General features: G+C 49.0%; 1 protein-coding gene across 25 annotated transcripts in view; it reads left to right on the forward strand.

Moving 5' to 3' along the window:
- EPB41L3 (erythrocyte membrane protein band 4.1 like 3) overlaps positions 1-18,846 on the forward strand; it is a 971,190-nt gene that overhangs the window by 939,328 nt on the left and 13,016 nt on the right. For 22 of the 25 annotated variants that reach the window (XM_069620665.1, XM_069620666.1, XM_069620671.1 and 19 more), the window contains 2 exons: positions 2,740-2,820; positions 3,080-3,196. In XM_069620665.1, the coding sequence (XP_069476766.1) occupies positions 2,740-2,820; positions 3,080-3,190 (192 nt within the window). In that variant the 3' untranslated portion in view covers positions 3,191-3,196. The remainder of the gene's footprint in view (positions 1-2,739; positions 2,821-3,079; positions 3,197-18,846) is intronic. The other 3 variants (XM_069620670.1, XM_069620688.1, XM_069620689.1) reach the window with 1 other exon arrangement.

Genomic DNA, 18,846 nt, shown 5'->3' on the forward strand with positions numbered 1-18,846 from the left:
ACTCAAGACTCTTTCTATGATGTCATTGTAGAAGATTTAATCTGATTTTCAAGTTCATATAAAAAATATTTACTAAGAACTATATTGCTGTCGCATGTTTGGCTTTGCTACGCTACGTTTTCTATCAAGCGCGCGGTTTTTCCGTTAAGAGAAACCTGCGCGTGAGAGTCTTCGCTTGAGAATCTTGCGCGAGCTCTATGGTGTCGCGTGATACTCTTGTGCGTGTGTTTTTTCTATCCGCGGTTAGATTTCCGCGCGTGTGCATCTTGTATTAAGCGCGTGTGGATTTTTCCCGCTGTTCCGACTTTAGCGCGTGTGCGTGTGATCGCATCTTGGACTAAGCGCGTGTGGATTTTTACCCCCGGTTTGTCGTCAGCGCGTGTGCGTGTGCTCGCATCTTGGACTAAGCGCGTGTGGATTTTTACCCGCGGTTTGTCGTCAACGCGTGTGCGTGTGCTCGCATCTTGGACTAAGCGCGTGTGGATATTTCCCGCGGTTGGACTTCAGCGCGTGTGCGTGTTTTCGTTTAATCGCGTGTGGATTTTTCCCGCGGTTTCAACTGCAGCGCTTCAACGATCTTCACTCAGTTTGGATCCCTATGCGAGTTCAAGAGATTTCCACGTGAGATTTTTGACGCAAGTCTCAAGAACTGTTTATTTAAGTAAAAACACTCTAAAAAGAAATTAATAAGAAGAAATATAAATACTTTCCAGAAACACTAGAACTTCCATTTACTATTAATGAACTTAAGACTTTGTTCAAGCTTCTTGAGTTTGAAGAAGATTTCATGCAAAGTTAATTTCACATTCATGGACCTACTAAGAAGGCTGAATGATCGTTGAGATTCAAGTCAACTAGTAAGGAAGTCTAGTCAGCTTATTACTTCTCTGGGCATTTTGTAGAGAAGTTCCAGGTATGGTTTTACTTTATTTGGTAAAGGATATTGATACTTAAGGTTAGTATAGTGCCTCATGAATAACAAGGTGTATTATATGTTTATGTTTTACCACAGGTGAAGAACCAGCTAGTCTTAGCTTCCAGCCTGGTGTTTGTTAATTTGTCCCTTCCCCCTTTCCCCTGGAAGTGAGGTAAACTGAGCAGTTTATAGTATCAGCTCAGAGTGCCACATTTTGGGTGGATTGTCGGGGGCTCAGCAGCTTCTGCAGACACCAGGATCTCAGCCTGACACTTAATAACTAAAATTAGAAGCGTTTTCATGTGATCGTTTTTTAAACAATCTTTAAATGGAACCTACAAACAGTGTGGCTCTGATTGACAACCTTGGAAGAAGAACCCTTTTTTGTAATGAGATGTTTGAGTGATCAAGGTGCCAAGAGATGTAGCCCTAAAAATGTTAGAATTACGACGCCTTGGTCTACTAGACTTGTTAATCTGTGAGCAGAAGCTATTTAGATGGGTCCTGTATTGAAAGAAACTAAGTGTAATACTAATATTAACAACACCGGTTGTTTGTCTCTTTGAATAACAGCAAAGGATGGTGGTGCAGGATATTTTTCCCATTTGTTTTTTTTTTTTTTTTAAGACCGTGTGGCAGATCAAGACCTTTTCTGGAATTTACCCACAGCCCGACTATCCCACAACAATGATCTCTGTTGGTTGATACAGTAGCCTTCATGCAAAAGAACTGGATTTTGCTATGGCCTGAGGACCACCTTAGGGATCTCGGGGCGAAACCTGATCAACCCAAGAATGTCTGATACTTTTTGGGCTGCTAGCAATGTTGCAGAGATCGTTTCAATACACTGTAATCACATACTTTGTGATGACAGAAGGAGGATTCTGCTGACTGTCACCAGATTCCCAGCCTTTCTGTCTACCGGTTTTCCTTTGAGAAGTGATGGCATGTGCATAAGCCACAGAGAATGCCACGCCCCTCCGAACCCCCGGGCTTTTCTTCATCTCCTGCCACCCTCCATACCCACAGCCGCACAAATGTGCACTTAAACCGAGTTGGCAACCTCCTTACCAAGTTGGTTTTCTACAGTACAAGTCATTTGTAAACTTTGATAAGGTCTGTTACTATTGAGTAAGAGCACTGAGTTTTCAAAGCAACTTGATTCTGACAAGTGACACATGTTTGATGTGGGTCACATGTCATGATGTATCTGCACAATGTTAACTTGATTTGGTTAGTGGTTATGGCTTTACGAGATATTATTTAAGGTAAATCAAGACGTAAAAAAATGGTGTATTGTGCATGGGGGTGTGCCACACAAAAAAATAAACGTCATTATAAAACTGTATTAAAGTATGTTTTAACAAGTAAAGCTTCAAAGGCCTTGTTCAACTGAAATGTGGCACAACTGAGTAGTTATTGTCCCGATCACTGCTCTGAAGTACAAGAATCTGGGTGGCTTAGTTGGGGACACGCAGGCAGAGGCGTTGCTGAGGGGCTATATCCCTGGGTCTTTTGGTTGTAGCCCTGGATAGAAGCTCAGGGGCTATAACCAAAAAGGCTTGCTAGCCCCGAGTCCCGACATTAGCATAGCCCCAGATCTTTTCCAGACCTAGCAACACCCTTGCACACAGGAATGTGGGAGAGGTCTGGTACTGAAGCATGACTGGTCTTTTCAGAAAATTAAGCAGAGCAGGACAAGTGTTTGTGTGCCATGCTTGTGCTTTATTTTCCCGGTAGAATTTAAAATGTGGACTTGTTTATGATCACAGCACTATTTTGCAAGCAATGAATATGAACCTCTTCAACATTTTCCTTTGTAGACTGTGAAAGGAGGCATATCGGAGACGAGAATTGAAAAAAGAATAGTCATTACAGGGGATGCAGACATCGACCATGATCAGGTATATTTTCCCGCCCAGACACGTGCCTACAGATGACAGGAAAGAACACTTTACCATCTTGTTTATCTTTAAAAACCTCCTTTTGGCATGCCTGAAACAAGTAATCTAAACGTAGGGAAAAGCCTACAAAATATTTCGTGTTTAAATCATTCTTCATTTGTAAATTGTGTAAATTTTCTCATGAATCTCCACCTTGCTATTGATCATGCATGTTCCACCTCCTTCTTGTTTTTGCCCTTCCGTGATTTCCTTGGGCTAGGCGCTGGCTCAGGCAATTAAAGAAGCCAAAGAGCAGCACCCTGACATGTCAGTGACCAAAGTAGTGGTCCATAAAGAGACTGAAATCACGCCGGAGGATGGGGAGGATTGACTACAGGTAAGAGGAGAAGGTGATTCTCCTAGGCACTCTGTGAGCTGGCATGTGGCACCGGGCAGTTTCCTTTCATATTTCACCTCTAAAACTTCTCTCTCAACTTTCTCTCCCTGGCATTGTTGACCATAATGAGTTCCAAATTGCGAATGGCATCAAATTTCTGTTTCATTTGTATGCCTTTCTTTGTATCATCTTTTAGATGATGGCATTTACAAAAATTAAAAGTTCATAGTCTCAAATACTAAAGTTTCTTTTCATTAAAAAAATTCACGACACGATGAAACAGAAAAGTAAATGTGCAGTATACCTGGAAATATACAAGCCTACACAACAAGCACATTCTGATTTTTCATGTGTTTTTCTCATCATGCCAGTGAGAGAATTTACCACTCATTGTTTGCTCTTTTGGAATGGTTGGATGCTGCTATTTTCCCAGGCTTTTAACGTCATGTTCCTTACATTCTATAATCTTCAGGGATGAAGTTCAGTTTGTCCTTTTGTTTTCTTGGGCTATGTACGTGCTTTAATAGTAGCAAACCGTCTGGCTATTACAAGTGCATCTGTGTGTTTTCAAGTGACCTGCAAAATAACCCTGGCTGTAAGACCTGTTTTGGGCATAACCTTGTTAAAGCTTTCATTTTTGGGAAAGAGCTGTTCATGTACGATACGTGTTGCTCTTTTCTATTCATATTTGTTTGGAAGCTTCCTAATTATTTGTTGCGTTTGTAGCTTTGCATTATTTCTTGGGGCAAAATATAATGCAGCCTTTTTGTATCTAGCTTTGTCCAAAAAGGCCTACCCTGATGTAAAAGCATTTTTGAGCCAAACCTGATCTTGAAGGGAGTTCGCTTACTCTTTGTTTAAGCATATCATTCATACTAACTTTGCTATGCAAGAGCTTACCATGCTGTACTATGCATACAGTAGACTGATTTTAATAATACTTGCCTTAAATAATACTCTGAAAAATGTTGCTGTCCTTTTGATTCATCTTAACCAATAGCAACACCTTGTACTGCTTAGAACTTGTATTCCGATGCCCAGTCACCTGCCAACTTGTATGACTGGTGCAGGACTACCCTTGCCTGTCCCCACCGTGACTTTAAACTATACCTCTGTTCCAAGTCATTATGAATTAATATTATTAGCCATTTCTTTTCCCACTCATGTGCATCTGTGTGGCATTTGTCTTTATGTACTTTAAAATGGACCTGTGCAGACAGAAGGGATAGCAATTGTCAGCAGAGTATTTATAATGTCACATCTGTACCAAATTTGACCCCAAATGAATTAAAAGGTCCATGACATCTGGTAATGGTGGAAGTGATTTTGGGCAGAAACTAGAGATGATATCCCATGCTTATAAACATTGATACTCCATTTGTTTTTATTATGATTCCTTAGAGAGCTTAAGAATTGGAGTTCACGTGACTGCATGATTTCACCTTTAAGTGTAGCCCAGGCTAATTACGTTGAGAGATACTGCCTTTTTATCACACAGATGTCCATTCTTCTCTGGTTAGCGTTCAGTGTAGCTTTCTGACAGTCAGTAACTGTGAAGCTAAAACACACTTGAACCACACATTCTAATTGTCTTTCTTAGCATAATCTATTTACAGTGCAGAAAGTGGGAAATCTACCATTAGTCACTCCAAGGCAGATTTCCACCACATCTATATAAAAAGTCCCTTTGCTGCCACTGCAGAATCTTTTGCTAGCACTACATCTAGATGGATATTATCTATCTTATGTTTCCGTTCATGAATTTGAACATTTCCCTTGTGTTACTGTCTATGGATGGGATCCTACTAACAAAAGTACGCCTTCTAGTGTGATTTGCATACCCGGCCCCCTTTTGTAATGACTAGACGTGTCTGGATGCAGATGTTGGAGACTCCAAAATCATTGGTCACTTGTCACTCAATGCATGTTAACTTCTCACATACGGCATACCCTCCCCCTTAAAGCCTGCCACTTCAGATTTAGGTTCCAGCCATCTTTCGATACAGATCACTGGTATATGATTGTTTACGTTCATCCTATATACATTCTGTTTGGGTTTGTTGCAGCCTCTCAAAACTGAGGATCTGCAACTCTTGTTTCTTTCATTTCCTCTCCCCAACACCGAAACCTCCTTTTCCTTGTGATTCTGACTCTTCCTTCTGTTGACTCTTTTCTTTTCTACGTACTAGTCTACCATAAGTAGAAATTGAATGGAGCAGAGTAGAAGGAAGGATAGAACTTGAGGGCAAGGAGTACAAGAGCATGAGAGGAAATGACTAATTGAGACCCGAGTGATTCAAAGGCAACACTTCATGAGATCTTTTCTTCGAGGGGATTGTGTTCTCTGACGTATTCCACATCTTTGACAGTGATTACCACAGCTGTGCTGCTTCGGAAAACGTTTTCGGCGTAGGCGTCCTGCGTCGATGACGTGGATACGCTCCCTCGAGGACCTCCTCTGACGGTCAACGTCACCGAATGTTTATATGTAGGATGCACGACGCCCGTAGCCTCAGTTCCGTTCTTTCCGCGAACGTGTTTGCTTCGGAATCACGGCGCGCCTTGGTTCTCTCTTGTTGAATCGGTTCTTCTATAGTTGTATTGAGAATATGTCTTCGTCTTCTGCTACTCCGAAGTCGGGCTTCAAGAAGTGTCGGGACTGCGGTTCCAAGATGTCCCTTACGGACCTGCACAATGTCTGCCTCTGGTGCCTCGGCGAGAGCCACGCCACCGATGACTGCGATGAATGCCAGTCTTTGACGTTGAAGGCCTTGCGGGAGCGGAAGAAGTTGTCAGTAGGTAGGATTTCCAAACCCCGTAAGTCGACATCCGCTGGACTTTCGACCGACGATTCGAGGGGAGACTCTCCGCTTCGGCGTAAGTCCAGGCGGTCTCATTCTAGGAGTGGGTCCCGCTATTCCTCTGCCTCTTCGAGGCCATCAAGGAAGCACCGTCACTGGTCGCCTTCCCCGTCCTCGTCAGAGGACTCTGCCAGACGGCGGGTGGCTTGTCCCACAAAACACTCGTCACCGGTCGAATGAGATGAATTCCGCCGGCAGATGATGGTGATTTTCAGATCTCAGGGCACCGTTCCGTCCGCTCCTTTGAGAGAAGCTGGCAAGGAACGCGCTAGAGCCACCGCTCGCACGCCTTCGGGCTCGGGTGGTCGGCGCGATCATCGGGAACCGTCGCGGTCCCGATCGGACAAGGATGATCACCACTGTGCCTGCTCCAGGTCCCGGTCCTCGAGGGCGCCTCATGTCAAGGGTGACGGAGTATCTGGGGTGGTCTGCTCCACCTGTGGATTTTCTGCAGGATTTCATATGGCCTTACAAAGAAGGGTGGCAGCGGCTTGGACTGCTCCGGAGAGTGGTGACCCCTGCTACTTGTCTATGCACCCTACTCCGGAGAGTTTGGTGGTGCAGGCGGCTATGGCCCCAGCAAAGCAGGCTGCGCATCTTACAATCCCTCCTGATAGGGACGACAAGCGCTTTGATGGTTGGGCGAAGAAGGTATTTTCTTCTGGGGGTATGGCTTTGAAGGCAGCCAACTCTGTTTGTGCCCTTGCAAGATTCATGCACACTCTGTAAAATTGTGTGTCATTGGCGGCTGAACATACTCCTGAAGGGGAGGAATGGGATGGTTTTCTTGCCCTCGTTCGAGATGGCAAGGATGCCATATGTGAAACCGTTCAGGCGGGTCGGACGTGGCAGACTGTGTCACACGGTTCATGGCGGCAAGCACCGTGATGCGCAGGTTTGCGTGGTTCCGGAAGTCGGGGTTTGCTCCTGATGTACAGTCCCGGCTTCTCAACATGCCCTTTGATGGTGTCCATCTTTTTGGCAGCAAGGCTGATGAGAGCCTTGAGAAGTTGCAGACCTCCAAAATTGCAGCAAAGTCCTTGAGCGCTGCAATACGTCAACCTCCGCCTTTTCGTCCTAGAGGACAGCAATGGGGGGAGGTTCCTTTCCATACTACTCTTCCTTTGGTAGATCAAGGGGTGCTGCCAGTCAAAGGGGCTAACGTAGGAGTACCAGAGGTGGAAAACAGGGTACTCGGGGTGCCAAATCCGCTCGGGCAATTGCCTCTTTGCCCTCAGGCACTGCCGCAGCCGCTTCTGCTCAGTCATGAGGCCATGGCCCAAGGTTCGCCGGTGGGGGGAAGGCTGGAGCAGCATCTTATAGAATGGCGGGCCATTACTTCAGATGTGTGGGTTCTGGAGATCATAGTACGCGGCTACTGTCTTCCTTTCCAGCAGAGACCTCACGACAATCTCCCGGGGAAGCTCTCTTTGAAGGGTCCGGATTCGCTCCTTGCGCAGGAAGTCCTATCCCTGCTGGAGAAAGGTGCCATAGAACTGGTGGCTGTAGCGGAGAGGAACAGTGGATGGTATTCCACATATTTTTTGATCCCGAAAAAAGACAGAGGATTGAGACCCATCATGGACTTGCGTGGTTTGAACAAGCTCCTCAGGAAGGACAAGTTCAAGATGGTTACTCTTTCTCAAGTCCTCCAGGCCCTTCAACTTCAGGATTGGTTGGTGTCTCTCGACCTCAAGGATGCTTACTTTCATGTGCCGATTCATCCCAAGCACAGGAAGTACCTGAGGTTCGCGGTTGGCGACTCGCATTTTCAGTTTCAGGTCCTGCCGTTCAGATTGACTTCCGCCCCGAGGGTCTTCACCAAGCTGATGCTGGTGGTGGCAGCGTACCTCAGGAAAGGGGGGGATTCACGTCTACCCCTACCCGGACGATCGGTTGATCAGGGCGCGCTCTCCAGAGCAAACACTGGCTCATCTGTCCATTACCTGCCACTCCCTTCACAAGCTGGGCTTCTCCCTCAATTTACATAAGTCCCATTTGACACCTACCCAGCGGCTCCAGTACATCGGAGCAGTGCTAGGCACATCTCTGGGGCAGTGTTCGCCTCCCCAGGTGAGGGTTCACCACATTCTGCAGATGGTGGACAAATTTCAAAGTGCTCAGAGTCTCCCGGCGTTAAAGTTCTTGAGACTGCTCGGCCTCATGGAATCCTGCATTTTACTGATGCCAGAGGCCAGGCCAGGCTGCGGATGAGATCTCTGCAGTGGGCGCTCAAGATGCAGCGGTCACAGTTCTCTGGCAGGATGTCGGATCCCGTGCAGATTCCGCCCTCGGTCGCCCAGGACCTTCTGTGGTGGGCCGTCGAAGAAAATCTGTTGAAGGGGGCTCCGTTTTGGCAACCATGGCCAAAGGTGACGACCGTGACGGACGCATCTCTCACGGGTTGGGGAGCTCATGCCAACGAGCTTGACAGGCAGCGGTCGTTGGTCTCCGTCAGAGTCCAGACTCCACATCAATCTGTTAGAGCTGCAGGCTGTCAGGCTAGCCCTGAAGGCTTTTCTGCCGTCTGTGCAGGGGAAGAATGTCCTGATTATGACTGACAATACAGTGGCCATGCACTACCTCAACAAAAGGGGGGTCAGGGTCACTCCCACTGTGCAGGGAGGCGATGCAGCTCTGTTTCTGGGCCATCCAGCAGAAAATTTCTATCTCGGCAGTTCATCTGGCAGGAGACGAAAACGCAGCGGCAGACACTCTGAGCAGGCAGAGCACGGTCTCTTACGAATGGGAGCTGAATCAGGAAGTTCTGTTGGAGATCTTCGCCCTTTGGGGAACCCCACAAGTGGATCCCTTCGCCACCAGTGTCAACCGGAAGTGTGAAAGATTCTGCTTGCAGGAATTTCCTCCAAGAGGAGCTTTAGGGGATGCGTTCGTAGTGGAGTGGTCCTTCCCACTGCTGTACGCGTTTCCTCCAGTCCCCGTCATTCCGCAGGTGTTGCGGAGGTTCGGTTCCCGGATGATCCTCATTGCTCTGGCATGGGCTAGGAGAATGTGGGACCCTGACCTTCTCGACATGTCCATCTGCCCTCCACGCCATCTTCCCCACCGAGACGATCTGCTCTCATGGGAGGTGGGTCAGGTTCTCCATCCAGAGGTCAAGTCCCTCAGTCTTCACACTTGGTATCTGAAAGGTTGAGGTATAGGGATTGGGACCTCCCCAAAGACGTGATGGAGGTGTTGCTTTCGGCCAGGAGGCCAGCAATGAAAACCTTGTACCGTTGCCGTTGGAGAAAGTTCTGCGACTGGTGCAGAGTACAGAATGTGGATCCTTTTCAATGCTCCATTCCTTTTGGTTTTGTCTTTTTTGCTTTCTTTAGCCCACAAGGGTCTGCAAGTGGGTACCATTAAAGGTTACCTGTCGGCGCTGTCCATATTTAAGCGCTCGTCTGAGGAATGTTCTTTTTTTTAAATCCCTTTTGATATCTCAGTTTCTAAAAGGGCTCACTAATGTGTTTCCACCGTCGCCTTTCCAGGTGCCGGGATGGGATTTTAATTTGGTTTTAAAGTTCCTAATGGGAGCCCCGTTTGAGCCCTTACATTCTTGTCCATTGAGACTATTGTCCTTTAAAACTATATTTTAGTTGCGGTTTCTTCCGCCCATAGAGTGAGTGAGTTGCAGGCACTTTCCGCCAAACCACCCTTCACTGTGTTCCATAAGGACAGGGTTGTCCTTAGGGTACGGCCTTCCTTTCTTCCGAAGGTTGTCGGAATTCCATCTGAGCCAGAAGGTAATTCTTCCGACATTCTATCCTCCTCCACATCTTAATAAGGAAGAGGAGAGGCTCCATAGGTTGGACCCTAGGAGAGCTTTGAGTTTCTATCTCTCACGGATGTCCCTTGTCAGAGTGGACGATCAGCTTTTTATTGGTTAAGCTGGAAGGCGTTTAGGTCAGGCTGTTTCCAAGATGACCTTGTCTAGATGGATCATTTTGATGATCTCTGAGTGTTATCGTTTGGCGGGAAAGGACCCTCCCGTAGGCTTACGGGTCATTCTACTGGGGGTTTGGCTGCCTCCACTGCACTACAGAGGGGTGTTCCGATTCGCAATATTTGCGAAGCGGCCACATGGGCCTCTGTCCATACTTTTGTGAAACATTATTCTCTGGACTCTATCCATTTTTTTTGTATTTGTTTATTACATTTAGTTAAATATACAACCAGCAGGGCCTTGAACTGGCCGCATACAACACCTTTTGAACACCACCCCCCTCCCCGTACCTCCCTCCCACCCTCCCAACTTTCAAGACAATTTCGCTCTGCACCGCAAGGTCCTTTTCTGCTTTATTCCACAGTGATCGTACTTTCACTCGATGAGTCCACCATCTTGGGGCTGAATAGCGTCACCGTGAGCTCCACCCATTGGAGTAGGTCGGCAGAGGTGTCCAGTCTTTGCTGGCTTCGGGCGTTCTCCCAGGCCCCTGTTTCGGCCTGCGTCCATCTCCGGAGGTCTTCCCACCATGTTACTAAGCACGGGGCCTGGGGGCGTTTCCAACACATAGCGATGCGTCGTTTTGCAAGTATGTACATTAGGTCTTTTAGCTTATTCAGTGGCTTATTCTTCCGGTTCCTGGGGTATCTTCCCAGAATGCATGCTGTGGGCGTATGCACCTCCAGGTGACGTCAGCCTCAGCCACTTTGGTTTTGATTAGTGTCCAAAAGGTTTGTATTGCGGGGCACCCCCAGAACATGTGGGTCATATCTGCGTGGGGTTCGTTACACTTGGGGCATCCCCTGTTGTTGGCTTCATTGAATCTGGAAATGATTGCTGGGGTGAGGTATGCTCTGTTCGTTATGTAGAACTGTATAAGCTTAAATCTGGCATTTCTAGATACCTTTTTGTGGTATCTTGTGATGGATTCCCACTCAGCGTCTTCAAATTGCTGTCCAAGTTCCATTTCCCACTTTGCCTTGCACTTGAGGCTGTGCTGGGTAGTACTGTCTAGCAATGTTTCGTAAACCCTGGAGGTCTCGTGGCACCCTTCTGCCACCGCCAGCAGGCTCTCGATCCTTTCATGTCCTGTGTCCAAGTTTTCTACAGATGGCCAGCGGGCAGCAACCCTCTGCACTACAGCGTTGTGCAGCAGAAATTGACCCGTGTGTAATCCAGAGATTTCCTGCAGTTCGGCAAATGTCAGGATGCCTTGGTCATCCACTAGGTCCCCCAGGGTGGCAACGCCGCACAGCTCCCATGTGTCTATTATTATTTTCCAACTCCCCGGTCTGTTTACCATGAGTGCAGCTATCGGGATCTGTGGGGAGTAGGGGTCCTTGAGGCTCATGGATTTGCTGGCTCTTTTCCAAATCTGAGTTCCAAGTTGGACTAAGTATGGGTATTGGTGTTTTTGGCATGGCTCGACCCACAGCAGGTCTCTCAGTAGCGATTGGGCTATGCTTGGCTGCAGCAGGCGGGTGTCTGTAGAAGCGCCATCCGCCATCCACTGGATCACGTGTTTTAGCTGTCCGGCCAAATAGTAAAGTTCAAAGTTGGGGACCCTCAGGCCGCACTTGTCATAGGGTCTTTGCATCGTGCCCAGGGCCACTCTGTGCCTTCCTTCTTGCCACAGGAATTTTCTGCAGAGCTTATGTAGGTCGTTAAAGAATTGATGTGGGATGTTGTATGGCACGTTGGTAAAATGGTAAAGCAGCCTGGGTAATGCTACCATCTTGAGCAGCCCCACCCTGCCAGCCACCGAAAGCGACAGCCTGCCCCAAAAGTTCATTGATTTCGCTAGGCCTTCCTTTGCCCTGACTGTGTTAAGGATGTGCTCCGTCTTAGGGTCTCTGTGGATCATGATGCCCAGGTATTTAAAGGAGGTGGGTTCCCATTTCAATTCTAGTGTGGGGAGCTCGTTGGCTTCAAGCCCGCTCAAGGCCGCCAGGGGGAACAAGCAGGATTTGCTATGGTTGATGTGAATGCCAGTGACTCTGTGAAACCCCTCCAGGGTCTCTAGAATGTAGGGCAGTGTGTGTTCAGGGTTCTTCAGATAGAGGAGCATATCATCTGCGTACATAGAGAGCAAATGGGATACACCGTCTATCTCGATGCCTACGTCTCCATATTCCTGTCTGAGGTATGCTGCAACGGGTTCGATGGCGAGAATGTATAGCATGGGGGACAGGGGGCAACCTTGTCTAGTACTTCGGGATAACCTCCATTTGTCCGAATAAATTTTGTTGGTGCGCACTCTAGCCTCTGGGTTAGTGTAAATGAGTGTAACCCATTTAATAAAGCTAGGCCCTATCCCCATTTTGGACAAGGTAGCTAGAAGCCACCTCCAGCGAATCGAGTCAAACGCTTTTGAGGCGTCCAGAGACACCACTGCGCATTTCTCTTGTCTACCCTCGGTACTGTAAATGACATGGTGTAGTTTGCGCAAGTTTTCCGTGATGGTTCTGCCCGGCACGTACCCTGTCTGGTCTTGGTGGATTAGGATCGGGATGGCTCTGCGCAACCTCATGGCCAGTATTGCCGTCAGAATCTTGCTGTCCACATTTAATAGGGACAAGGGCCTGTATGACCCACAGTCTGTGGCATCCCTGTTGGGCTTTAACAGTGGTATGATGGTTGCTTCTCTCATGGTGTCCGGGAGGTGGCCTAATTCATACGCCTCATTGAACACCTGGGACAATAACGGGGCCAGTGTATCTTCGTAGGTCTTATAGAACTCTCCTGGGAGTCCGTCTGGTCCCGGTGCTTTCCCGGAGGGCAGCGATCTGATGGCGGTCGCTACCTCCTCGGGGGTGACCGGGCCTTCCAGGGACACTGCCATTTGTTCCACGAGGTGTGGTAGCCTAATGATGTCTAACACATCCTCTATTGCCATGTCAGTGGGGGGGTGAGGGGTCAGTATAGAGCTTCTGGTAGTATTCTGCAAAAGTGCGGTTGATATCCATTTGTGAGTATATGTCTAGCCCTACTGCATCCCGGATTTGGCAGATGGGTTGTCTAGGGCCTTCTCGTTTATATAGCCACGCTAGCAACTTCCCAGGTTTGTCGCCTAGGGCATGGCTTCTTTCAATGTGTTTGGCATAGCTGAGCCTCCCGAGCGCCTCCCAGTGCAGCAGGCAGGCCTGCTTTAGTTCGACTGCTCTGCATATTTGGGCAGGGTCCGATGAGGCTGCAGCATCTAGGTGTTGTAGCTCGTCTTCTGCACGCGTCAGCTGGGAAGTGATGGATTTTTGGGCGCCCCCTGCAGCGGCTATCATGTCCCCCCTTATCACTACTTTGTATTCCTCCCAGGCAGTGTTGATATGCTGGACACTGTCTATATTTATTTGCCAGTAGGCGGATGTGCATTGCCCTATTTGTTCACAGAATGCCTTGTCTAGTAATGCTTCACTCCGGAGCCTCCATGTGGGTATAGGGGGTCTGGGCGCAGTTAGGGACCATGTGGTCATCAGAGGGGAGTGGTCCGACAGCACTCTAGCCAGGTATTGAGTGTCTTCAAACGCGTCTAAGTGTTCATCGCTAACCAGTATGCTATCTATTCTAGTGTGTACTGCATGCGGTGGTGAATAAAAGGAGTAGGCTCTACCCTCAGGGTGCTGTGCTCTCCAGAGGTCGCATAGGGCATATTGTTGTGTAAGGGCCTTTAATATTTTTGCGGGCGGGGAGGGCTGAGAATGTTTACTGTCTGATCTATCCATGCATGGATCTAGAGTACAATTGTGATCTCCCCCCCCCCATATGACCGTGCCATTTCGGCTTGGGCTCAATCGGGTATACAATGATCTAAAGAAGACCGTGGCGTCGTGGTTGGGGGCATAAGTGTTGACCAAGCATAGTTCCTTGCCTTCTATGGTGCAACGTATCTGGACCATTCTACCTTAGTCATCGATGTTAGTGTGCGTCACCTTGATGGGAATGTTAGGGGCTATCCATATTAGCACCCCTCTGGCTGGAGTACGTGGTGCCTATTAGGGTCCCCCTCCACACCCCAGCCAACGCTGCTAATTTCCGTGCGTTCAGGTGGGTCTCTTGTAATAAGGCAATGCCTATCTTGTGGCGTTTAAGGAAGGTGTAGACTCTGTGTTGCTTAATATAACTGTTCAACCCTCTAACATTCCATGTCATTACTCTAATCGCATTAGCCATGAATGTGGTGTGGGTAAGAGTACCTGGGTGGGCTGCCCGGCGGCGCCTGGCTCTTGGTTCGGTGGCCTGTCATGTGGCGAGTGAATCTGGTCAGTTCCGTTGACGTCTTTGCGTGTTTTAGTGGTTTGCGGTGTATTCGTTGGTCTTGATCTTCTTTGTCCCCATAAACATTAACTGTTAAGTGAACTTGTAACATAACTCGTCTAGCGGGGTATCCCCCGTTCTGACATTCCCGTTTCCGCCCCATGGACCTAAGCCCCTAGGTGCCCTAAGGGCGGGTAATTACCCAAAAAAAAGATAGTTCTAGGGCGGGTGTGGCTTCACCTCCTGATTGTAACAAGTGCAAAGTATTCCGTGGTCTGTGTGGCTCCGGTTGCACCTGGGTTGCCGCTCATTATCTAGTAGTTCTGAGTATGTGGTAGATGCTGCTTGGGGATGGTATGAGCGATCTCCTATGAATCAGGCGGTCTAGACTTGCGCTGTTTCGGTTCCCAATCAGGGATCTGTGCTCTGTCCATCCATTCGGTCGCTTCAGCGGGAGTATCGAATAAATGGGCTTTGTTGTTGTGAAGGACCTTTAATCTGGCCGGATATAGGAGCATGTATCGCAATCCTGCATTTTTTAGTCTGGCTTTGGTGTGGTTGAACATAGCCCTGCTTCTTTGGACCTGTAGGGTGTAGTCGGGGTAGATGGTGACCTTGGCGGAGTCTCTCTGTATGGAACCGCCCAGCCGGAGAAGGCCAGGATTGCTTCCCTGTCTTTGTAATTCAGTACTTTGGCTATTATGGGCCTGGGCGGATTTCCAGGTGGCGGCCGTCTGGCTAGGGATCGGTGGGCTCTCTCAATAGTAAAGCCTTGAGACAGCTTCCCCGCGCCAATCTCGTGTATAAGTAGGTTTTCGACGTAGTTCGTGGGGTCATTGCCTTCGATTCCCTCGGGTAGGCCGATGATTCTGATGTTACTCCTGCGGGCCCTTTCCTCTGCCTCCTCGGCTCTATCTTCAAGGTTTTTTACCTTCTGTACAAGGACATCCACTTCCTTTGAGAGCTTAGCTTTGGACTCATAGTGTTCCTTTATTTGGGTTTCTAGGGTGTCTGTTCTATTGGCAATGGAGCGCACATCTTGCCGTAGCAGATTCAAGTCTATGGCCACAGCGTCTATCTTATTTTCCATGGTTTTCTGGAGTGTCATGATGGCCTCCAGAAGTTGCGAATTCGCTGGTTCGGGCGCTTGTGCATTTGGTGCCTCATTGCTGGCGTGGGTGGCGTCCGGGCCAGGTGCCCCAGAGGCGGCAAAGGATTCCATAGTGGTCTGTCTATGTTTGCCTCTGGCGTTTTTAACTGACATGGCTTAAGTGGTGTGGCGGCCTGCCGAGTACTCTGTTGGCCCTGGGTGGTAGTCGGAGTGATGTGTCTCGTGGGAGCGCAGTGCTGCGTTATATGGCCGAGTGCGTTGCCCACTATCCTTAAGGGCTGCTGCAGGGGGTTGGGGTGATCCGAGGCAAAGCCGGGGCGTGAGGGCGCTTGTGGCGCGGAGGCCTTTGCAGGCTGGTTTAAGGAGACGTTCAGGGGTTAAGCTTGGGTATCAAGTCCGGGGGAAACGGCCCACCGATGCCTAGTTTGGCTGGTGTCTTGTCTAGGGTATGGTTTGTCGCGGTGTCTTGTCACTCCGCTTCAGCCAGGGTGCAGACCGGGGCAGCCGCCAGGTAGCGCCCGAGGTTCGGCACCCCGGGGGTTCACGTTTGTTTCCGTTTAGCTGGTCGCCCCGCTCCGGTCACCGGGGGAGCCCATACCCTGTGTTGGCCACTGTTTACGCTGGGGCCCACCACGCTGGCCCCTATTGGCGTCCCACGCCAGCGCGCCGCTCTGCCTCCTGGTGCCAGGCCCTACGGGTCCGGGGGCCGTGAGGGGCAGGGCTCTCGGTTTTGGAAGCTGGGGGGATAGAGATCTCTGCTCCCCCCCCTCCGACTCCTTACCGCCCTTCTTCAGTCGTTACGCTGTCTCCTCCTGCTATCGGTCAGGGACCTTGTTGTGAAGCCGCGGCGCTCAGCGGGGGAAGCCACCGGGTCATCCAGTGGCGGGCGTCCCGGGCCAGCGCAAGCAGCTCTTCCCGCCTCCGGGCCTCGCGGTCGCTCCGAAAAGCCTCCCGGAGCCCCGTCCCGGGGTGCTGGGCGATCAGGGGAGCGCTGGGCTGGCTCCACGCTCCTCCCTCCGTTCTCCGCGCCACGCCTCTGCTGACCGGGTACACCTGGGCACCGGCCCCCTCCTCAGCACGCCAGTGCCGATCACTCGACACCCGCTCCCCGCAGCAGAGGCCGGTCTCCCCGGGTCTGGTGGCGGCTCGATTCAGGCCGCTGGTATCCACAGAGCGGCGGATATCTATGCGGCCACCATTTTTCCGGCCGCGGCGTCTCTCTCCTCTCATGCGTCGCAGTGTCGAAATGAGGGAACGGAGCCGCTCCAAGCCGCGGCTGCAAGTTCCCCAGGCATTCACGGTCCGATGAGACTATTTTCAAGCGTTTTTGCGATCTGTATCAATAGTTGGCGGCGGATCATTGAGCGTATTGCACGGAGCTCCTCCAAGGTACGGCTTCCTCACATGGCGGTTGGCCACGCCCCCCTGGACTCTATCCATGGGCAAGATTTGGCCTTTGGTAAGGCAGTCCTCTATTCTGCAATTTGATTGGGCAGTCTAAAACATTCTAAATTCTTTTCCCACCTCCTTACGTTGGTACTGCTTTGGGAATCTGTGAAAGATGTGGAATACGTCAGAGGACACAATCCCCTCGAAGAACAAATTACTTTCTTACATGATAACGTTCTTTCGATGGGATGTTCCTCCGACGTATTCCACATCGTACCCTCCCTACCTGCCCCTCTACAGAATTTCTTATGCGATTGCAGCTTCCGTTTCCGCAAGGCTTTCTGTAGTAATACTGGCAGGAGATTGGTGCTACACGTTCTGGGGGGAAAAAAATACAACTGAGGCTACGGGCGTTGTGCATCCTACATATAACATCCGGTGACGTCGACCGTCAGAGGAGGTCCTCGAGGGAGCATATCGACGTCATCGACGCAGGATGCCTACGCCGAAAAAGTTTTCCGAAGCAGCATAGCTGTGGTAATCACTGTCAAAGATGTGGAATACGTCAGAGGAACATCCCATCGAAAGAACGTTACCAGGTAAGAAAGTAACTTGTTCTTTTTGTGGGACCCCCGGTTAGGATCCGCCTAGAAATTCCCAGAGGGAGCAAGAGAGATATAGTGAATGCATTAAGGCCTTCACTGATAGCCAGACAGATCCTAGACCGATGGGGGTAACTGATCTCTAGTGACAACCTGTGGATCTGTGGATGCCTAGGCTAGGGAGGGAAAATGTTTATTTGTATTTATTGGAATTTATTAAGCACTTTCACAAAAGCGCTGTACACACATTAACACATTAAACACAGTACAAAAAAATGAAGACCATGAGAGTACAAAAATAGGTTCTTGGTTAGGGATCAGACAGAAGATAAAAGTAGTGAGCATTTAGACTGCTCCAAAAAATGTGATGGGTAGATGAGGAACGGATGGACAGCGGAAGAGATTTCCAGTTAAGAGGTGCAAGAAGAGAGAAAGAGCGAAAGCGGGTGGAAGCACAAGAAGGTTTAGGGACAAGCAGATGAAAGGTTTTAGACCACAGAGAGAATGAGGGGGACTGCAGAAGGAAACTAAGGATGAGAGATTAGGAGCCTAGCCATGGAGGCACTTAAAGACAACAGACAGGAAGTGACAAAGAATCTGGGATTCAAATGGCAAAAAAGATGCAGAGGCGGGAGGAGGTAATTTATGCACAAGGGGAAAGAGAAACAAGAAGACGGATATAGGAGTTAATGAGCGAAGGGGAGTCAAACAGATGTGGGGAGACAAACAAGAAGTGCAGAGCAGTAGTCCAGTCTGGAGAAGGTTAGTGCAGTGATTAGAAGTTTAGAGACTTGAAATGACAGAAACGGGCGAGCACAACAAAGGTTGAAAAGAAGAAAACGACCGCTGCGAGCCGTAGATGAAATGTGAGAAGAAAAAGAAAGAGAACAGTCAAATAGAAGGCCAAGAACCAGGAGTGTGCGGGGCCAGAAATGCCAAAAGAATAAAGACAAGAAAGTAAAGTGGGATAATCTGCAGATAAGTCGAGAAGATCAAGAATAAAGGAAAGTTTGTTGTGGCATGCTGAGAGAAGAGAGTTTGAGGCGCGTAAAAGAGCAGATTCAGTGGAGTGGGCAGAACGAAGGCTGGACTGTTGTTGGGGGAGGAGAGAGCGGGTGTAAATAATGAGAAACTTGTGAATAGACAATAGTTTAGATTGAAAGGGAAGAAGAGAAAAGGGATACAAATTAGAGGTAAGAGAAGGATCAAGAGTAGGTTTTTTTCAGGATAGGAATGATGGTAGCATGCTTAAAAGAAGATCGGAAAGTAGACGAGGAAAGAGAGAGGTTAATAAGTGGTAAGATAGGGAAGAATCTGAGGATACACCAAGGGGATGAGTGCAGATGGGAGGATCAGAAGGGGAACAGGAAAAAAGTGTCCACGGGCTGTGGAACACTCGCGTCCCCTGCACACTCTGGTCAATGCCAAAGGCAATCAGTAGGTTATGACTTATAGTTATGTCCAACTCGTGGTAATGTGCTTCAGTG

Source organism: Ambystoma mexicanum, chromosome 5q (genome assembly GCF_040938575.1).
Source record: "Ambystoma mexicanum isolate Mex_15411 chromosome 5q, UKY_AmexF1_1, whole genome shotgun sequence".
NCBI classification, from domain to species: Eukaryota; Metazoa; Chordata; class Amphibia; order Caudata; family Ambystomatidae; genus Ambystoma; species Ambystoma mexicanum.